Genomic DNA, 6,719 nt, shown 5'->3' with positions numbered 1-6,719 from the left:
TTAACGGTTTCTTTCTTTTTTTCCAAATTTCCTTGAAGATTAAAGTGCTAGAGTAATTGAAAAAATAATCGTTTTACTAATCGATTATTCGAAAAAAATAGTTCATAGATTAATTGGGAGAAAAATAATCGTTTAGGACAGCCCTAATTTATTATTATCATTGTTATTATTAGCCTACTATTACTATTGACCCTACCGTGGCCTCCCGGTAGGGCAGTGTGCCACTATGCCAGGCCGGCCACCCGGGGTCAATTCCTGTCTGGGTCATTTGCCATTCCTTCCCCAATTCCCTTTCGACACAAATGTGCTGTCCCTCTAGCACTGTCGTATATCAATAATAATAAGAACCAAAAGCCAAAAAAAACCCTTTAAAAAATATATAGGCTTATGATTAATATTGTTAGGCCTACTCCCTGTAGTGTCCCATTGTCCCAGTGTAAGCTTGCATAATAGCCTACCTGGGTTAGAGTAGGCTATGATGTTTGAATGGAAATATGCCCATATTAAAAGGTCACAAAAGAGGTCTACAATTGGCCTAATGGCCAGGGAGCCTACTCCCCCCGACCCAAGGATTTTCATGCTGGTGTGACAAAGTGCCACTCACCTGAGCGCTTGAGGATGGTGATATGACACATTCTGCTGCCCAGAGGTGAACGATGCCCCCTGACAGGTCGTGTTAAAGACGGCAACACACACTTCATGAAAGCAAGCCACTTAACAAAAACTCTCACGCACTCATTCACATGCACATATTGCAGTCATTTATCGAATGGGTTTTAGTTTCTATAGTTATTTCTTTTGGCAACAAATGGCAATCTTTATGCTATGTTTTATAGCGCACTCTGACGCTTGTTTAGATTCTTCCCTCAAGTACACGACCCGCAAGATAGCCATAACTTTTGCAACTTGGAACAGTAACTTGCTTTCATATCAATATCAGAACAGAACAGAGCGCGGAATAGAATAAACCCATTTCACAAAGGCCCCCAGAGAGATGACCACAGCCTCGGCATTTATTGCAAGACTACCCCGGCTGTCAGCACTCCACTGTCGGTCACAGTAACGCCCCCATCTCGCACTGTTTCGGCGGCTAGAACTAGCAGCGGTGAGTCGGTGGCACTGGCAGCAAAGGATACGATAGCTCCGTGTCCGGGACCCTCCAGGTGGTTCAGCACGACCCTCAGTCGGTCTGCAGCCCGAGACATGATGTGAAAATCCCGCAGATGTCGAGCGCCACTGCACAGCTCACTTCGGTGACAGATTAGATCCAAGGCAGGCTCAGCAACTCGGCAGAGACGGTCGGTCGGTGAAAGCAAAGCGAACTCGAACGTCTTGTTCCGTTGTTTTTCAGCACTGTCTCACGTAAGTGGGTCAAAGTGCGTGCCCTGCGTGTGACATTGACCTTTCCCCCAGATAATTCAGTCCTCTCCAGTTTCATCATAGCCTATGATAGCTTTTGATAAGAGTTAGGCCCAGTTTATTCTGTGGCTTGCAAAATAGAGTTCAATAGCCTTTAGGGAAGGAAATCTGGGGCAGGCAGGTAGTAGATCTATGCCCATAAATATTTAAAGGGCCTAGGCTTAATCATAATTACTTTAGGTGAGCATATGTTGAATTAAATAATAATATTAATGTTATTATTATTATTATTATTATTATTATTATTATTATTATTATTATTGGGCTATTATTAATAGGCCCTAGTAGTAGAAAATATGTGGTTATTGGTCATGATCATAGGCCTACTGGTAATCAACCAACCAACAATCAACCAATCAATCAATCAATCAATCAATCAATCAATCAATCAATCAATCAATCAAGCAAGCAAGCAAGCAAGCAAGCAATCAAGCAAGCAATCAAGCAAGCAAGCAATCTACAAAACATTTTCACCTCAAAACACTCAATTTTCAATGGAAACTTGCAAAACCAGCCTACCGGCTTTTTTGTGTGCAAATAGGCTATAGCAAACATACCATAGGCCTTATCTAGTAGGCCTAGCCTACCATTGGGGGTGGGGGTGGGGGGTAACGTCACGTAGGAAGTGACGTCGACGGATGTTTAGCAGCAGAAAAGCTAATCGTCTCGTGTGTTGTTACTAATAAACTCCTGGACTATGTACAAAGTTTCAAATTCATCTTTTTGTGAGTACAAACCACATTTGTTATACTGTAGAAGTTTGGTGTCATGACATGTTATTTTTGTGGGGAAAGTTTGGAGACGGTGCCCAGGATCCATATGCGCTTGAGTCAACTATCCGGAATAAACATCGAATAACACGGCAACTCTGTTGATGTAAGCCTGCGGCAGAAAACACTTCGGGTGTAAAGGTGGATGGGTGTCACGGTTCAAATGGCATTAGGGTGATTCTACTCCGAACCATCGCTTTAAGGCCACTATTGATGACATTCAGACTACAGAGGTGCAGGTGCAATGTGCAAATGCGTCATGAATTTAATTCATCGTGTGCCATCGCCTGCCTATTATAGGCCTACACTAAGATGAAACTTGAATACTTTTTTTGGGCCCAATGGATGCTATTTATTGGATGCATGTTCTGGTTCCCACAGTTTGTCTGCTGCTTCTCTTGAAGACAGGAAATGTAGGCCAACATGTGAGATTGGCTCTCCTCTACCACCCACAGACACCAATGTGGTATGGTCATACCCTCTACGCTGAGGTACGGGAAAAAAAACACACACACACAGGCATTGTGATTACTTTTTTTTTGCGTCTCACGTTGACACTTGTTTTATAGTGATAGTCATCATATTGGTGGTCCCACATGCTTTGATCCAACGATCTTCCATTCACCTGTTGTTGCGCAATATTTAATACAGTTCAAGATCTTGTTGGACAAGCAGTGCCATATTAAGGCCACTATTGATGATATTCAGACTACAGATGTGTGGGTGCAATGTGCAAATTCATCATGAAATTAATTAATCCTGTGCCACTGCCTGCCAATACAGTATGTCAAGATGAAACTTGAATGCTAGTTTTGGGCCCCATGGTTGCTGTTGAGATACAAGTTCAGGTTCCCACAGTTTGTCTGCTTCTTCTCTTGAAGACAGGAAATGTAGATGTGTGATGAGCTCTCTCCTATCACCCACAGATACCAATGTGGCCTTAAGGGCGGGTTATGCTTCCTACTTGTGCCACAGAGTGAGCTTGTCGCAGCCATGATGCAGTTAATTTTGGTTTATGCCCTGTTTTGAAGCACGGTCTGCGCGATGTCATTCCACGCTCCAACTGCCTTCAATACAAAGTGTAAACTAGACGTGTCGGTTGTTTTTTAGCATCACAGACTCGACGACAATGAAAATGAAACATTAAATCTTTATATCACGTGCATGTTTGATCGCACTGGCAGCCACAGTGGTAGTTTGGAACAAAGAAGTGGCTCATTTGTCGAGGACGAAGCGGAACCGTGGACCAACTGTCCAAATAACTTCAGCGTCGTAACTTGCAAGCGCATGTGTTGTCTTTGGTTCGTGTAAATAAATCAAACAACAAAGCACGGGCAACTTATTTAATGAAGAGCTCACAGTCCGTAGACCGACGAAGGTTAGAACAAGGAAGTAGCGCTTGTTCTTGACTCGAGGACAGAGCAGGCTGGTCGAGAGGACCAATCAGAGACCTATTTTCGCACTTCAGGCCGTCGCTCCCTGCGTCGAGACACAATTTTGGGGAGGTGCCCCAGAGTACCTGCGTGATGGGGGGGGGGGGGGGGGGGGGGGCTTCACTCCGTTAACTGCGCGGCTCACTGCATCACGACGCAGGGACGCTGGACTGGAGGCATAAACCACCCTTTACCCTCTGTACAGGCCTACAGATGCCAATTTTGTATGGCCATACTCTCTATCTATACAGATGCCAATATGGCATGGCCATACTATGATGCAAATGTGGTATGACCATTCTCGCTACAAACACTGCAGTTCGAATAAAAAAACCATCAAGCCATTAGTGTTTCATTGCAGAGGAAGAATTTAATTTAGGTAACAAAGCTGCTCACATCAGGGTTAAAAACAAGGTTTGAAAGCCTGTTTTAACAGGCTAAAACATGATTGTGCAGTCAGTGACAACGGCAGAGACAGTACAAAGCATGACCATGAGCTATGAAACAATATAAAGTGACATTTTGATGACAGACAGTTGAGCAGACGGTTTATTTTCATTTCATTAACTACAGTTAACTTCATGATCAAATATCTCACACGGCATGATGGAAATAAAGAATTGGTCACAATTCCAATTTTCTGACAAACTGAAGCTGAATCATTGCTTTGGTGTTGTGTCAGTTAGCACACTACAGTGAGTTGCATGAGCACGTGTGTGTGTGTGTGTGTGTGTGTGTGTGTGTGTGCGTGTGCGTGTGCGTGCGCGTGCGCGTGCGTGTGCGTGTGCGTGCGCGTATGTGTGTATGTGTGTGCGTGCGCGTGTGCGTGTGGGTGTGCGTGTGCGTGTGCGTGTGCGTGTGTGCGTGCATGTGTGTGTCAGTCTGCCTGGTGTATCCTGATGCTGGAGTATTCTGTGTTCTCCTCCTCTGTGTTGATGTGTCTGCTGGCTGCTGCTGCTCCTGGTGTGTGGACCACTGTGGAGTACGTGATGTCCTGTAAGGGGATAGAGAACAACATAGGAGTCAATATGTACCGAATACACACACACACACACACACACTAGGGGTGGTACGGTTCACAAAATTCACGGTTCGGTTCATATCACGGTGTCAAGGTCACGGTTTTCGGTTCTCTACGGTTCTTTTTTTTTAGTTCATGATAAATGGTGCACTGGGAATATTATACAATATTTATATAACTGCAGTTATAAAGTGATGATGCACAAGTTGAATTTGACGTTTTGCATGTGTCTGAGAACTGTCTCTTGTGCTTGAACTTAAACTGTCGTCAGCTGGTGTGTGCTGTCTGAGCGTTCCAAATGCCCTCTTTCAATTGGCTAATAGCATTGGACTTATCACTAATATCCTACATATGGTTTATAGGCTTATAATGTGAAAATGGTGTGATTTTAATTGTGTCATCCTCTGATTGGTCTCATACGCTGTTTTAATCAGAGAGACTGGATAAGATACTCCTAGAATCTCTGTTTTACATATTTTTCTGGGCAGTACATGAATTGCGGTTTGCCACGGATTGCACGGTTCGGTTCGGTATGTGTGTGAATTGTACGGTTTCGGTTTTTGGTGCGGTTTGTACCATCCCTAACACACACACACACACACACACACACACACACACACACACACACACACACACACACACACACACACAGTCACACACACACACAACACACACACACGTGAGACATGGCCAGTGTAGATGACTCACATCGTTAGCTGGTACTGGTCCTGAGTTGTCAGATCTTCCTCCGCTCTCCCTGTCTACAGAATAGAACACAATATGATAGAATAGAATAGTAGAATAGAATATAGAACAGAATAGAATAGTAGAATAGAATGTTATTGTCATGCCATCATGAAACTTCTACATGAATTCCATTGTTCAAAACAAAAACACATACACGTACACAGATCATTGCATTCATCTAGCCAGGCTGCGCTCTAGTGACGCAACACCTTTGGCGCTGTTGCTTCTCGATTGCAANTCTATGATAATCAGGCATTCATCCCCCCTCCAACCACCCTTCCCAACATATCATATACAAGTCAGACACCAGTTCTATGATATTGGACGATAATGGTAAATTTTAGGAAGTCTTGGATTAACCCTGTGAAACCTGAACCATGAAAGCAATGAGAGAAAATTCTAATTTTTTGGAATTTGCTTTAATATTGGTCCCTTATAAGAAATGTAAAATTTTTTTTCAAAATTTGTTAAGGTCGCTGAGATATTTAATGCATCATATATGATGCATCAGGCTTTTAATGAATGAAAATTCCAATTTCATGACCATTGAAAAATGACTTTTAATGCATTTACAACTTTTTTTAATTTAAAAAAGTTGTCAGACAATTTAATTTGAGGATTATCTTTAAATATTTAGTGAGATCCTGCCATTTTTTTAAGCCTATCCTTGTTTTAGCAGGACCATATTTTACATTTCCCACAGCCTGGTTGGGTAATTTTTTTAAATCTATGTAAAAACATAGCTGATCGAATGATCAACAACCTATTTATGAGTGTAATATAGATCATTATTCATTTTTGATGTGTAATTTGAATATATGGGTCCATTACTACAATTGGACCATTTCTCCATTCACTTCAATGCATTTTTTACGAGATCATAATTTCAACATTTTGCATTACATTTTCAAAATTGCAAGTAAAACCTGTTTCTTAAGGCAATATCTTTGTCTTGAAGTAAAACAACTTGTGTGTTTTGTTAAACGATCGTCGTGGTGTGCTTTGTAAGTTTCCCTATGGAGCAAATGCATTGATGGCTGACTTCCTGCCACCGCCGGATGGTGCTTATATGTCTCATCAGTTTTAGCACGATCTCTCTGCAACACGGTGTAAAAATATAAACTCTTCCTTGCTTAATTGCACAAAGCAAGTGTTCAAATTAAAGGATGTAGAGTTATATTTCGGAAATTTGTACACAAACCTTATGCAATTTGACGAAATATCAGCGTTGGTCAGGGAAACCGCTTCTACCCCATTTTCCTGTTTTTCGCCGAGCTGTGGTCAACTTGTTGTCGACCGCTGCTCTCTTGTGGCGGTTTCCGCGTACTG

At 42.4% G+C, this 6,719-nt stretch overlaps 1 protein-coding gene across 1 annotated transcript in view; it reads right to left on the bottom strand.

Moving 5' to 3' along the window:
* The window catches only part of LOC134444399 (phytanoyl-CoA dioxygenase, peroxisomal-like), a 10,298-nt gene extending 8,951 nt beyond the window's left edge, over positions 1 to 1,347 (bottom strand). Inside the window, exons 1-2 of the mRNA XM_063193724.1 lie at positions 1,137 to 1,347; positions 605 to 663 (exon numbers count right to left, since the gene is read on the bottom strand). Coding sequence (XP_063049794.1) covers positions 605 to 663; positions 1,137 to 1,205 — 128 coding nt within the window. The 5' untranslated portion in view covers positions 1,206 to 1,347. The remainder of the gene's footprint in view (positions 1 to 604; positions 664 to 1,136) is intronic.
* Between the last annotated feature and the right edge of the window lie 5,372 nt (positions 1,348 to 6,719).

Source organism: Engraulis encrasicolus, unplaced genomic scaffold, assembly GCF_034702125.1.
Source record: "Engraulis encrasicolus isolate BLACKSEA-1 unplaced genomic scaffold, IST_EnEncr_1.0 scaffold_550_np1212, whole genome shotgun sequence".
Taxonomy (NCBI): domain Eukaryota; kingdom Metazoa; phylum Chordata; class Actinopteri; order Clupeiformes; family Engraulidae; genus Engraulis; species Engraulis encrasicolus.
The sequence above is the reverse complement of the archived record's forward strand: the minus strand, read 5'-3'. Positions and strand labels throughout refer to the sequence as shown.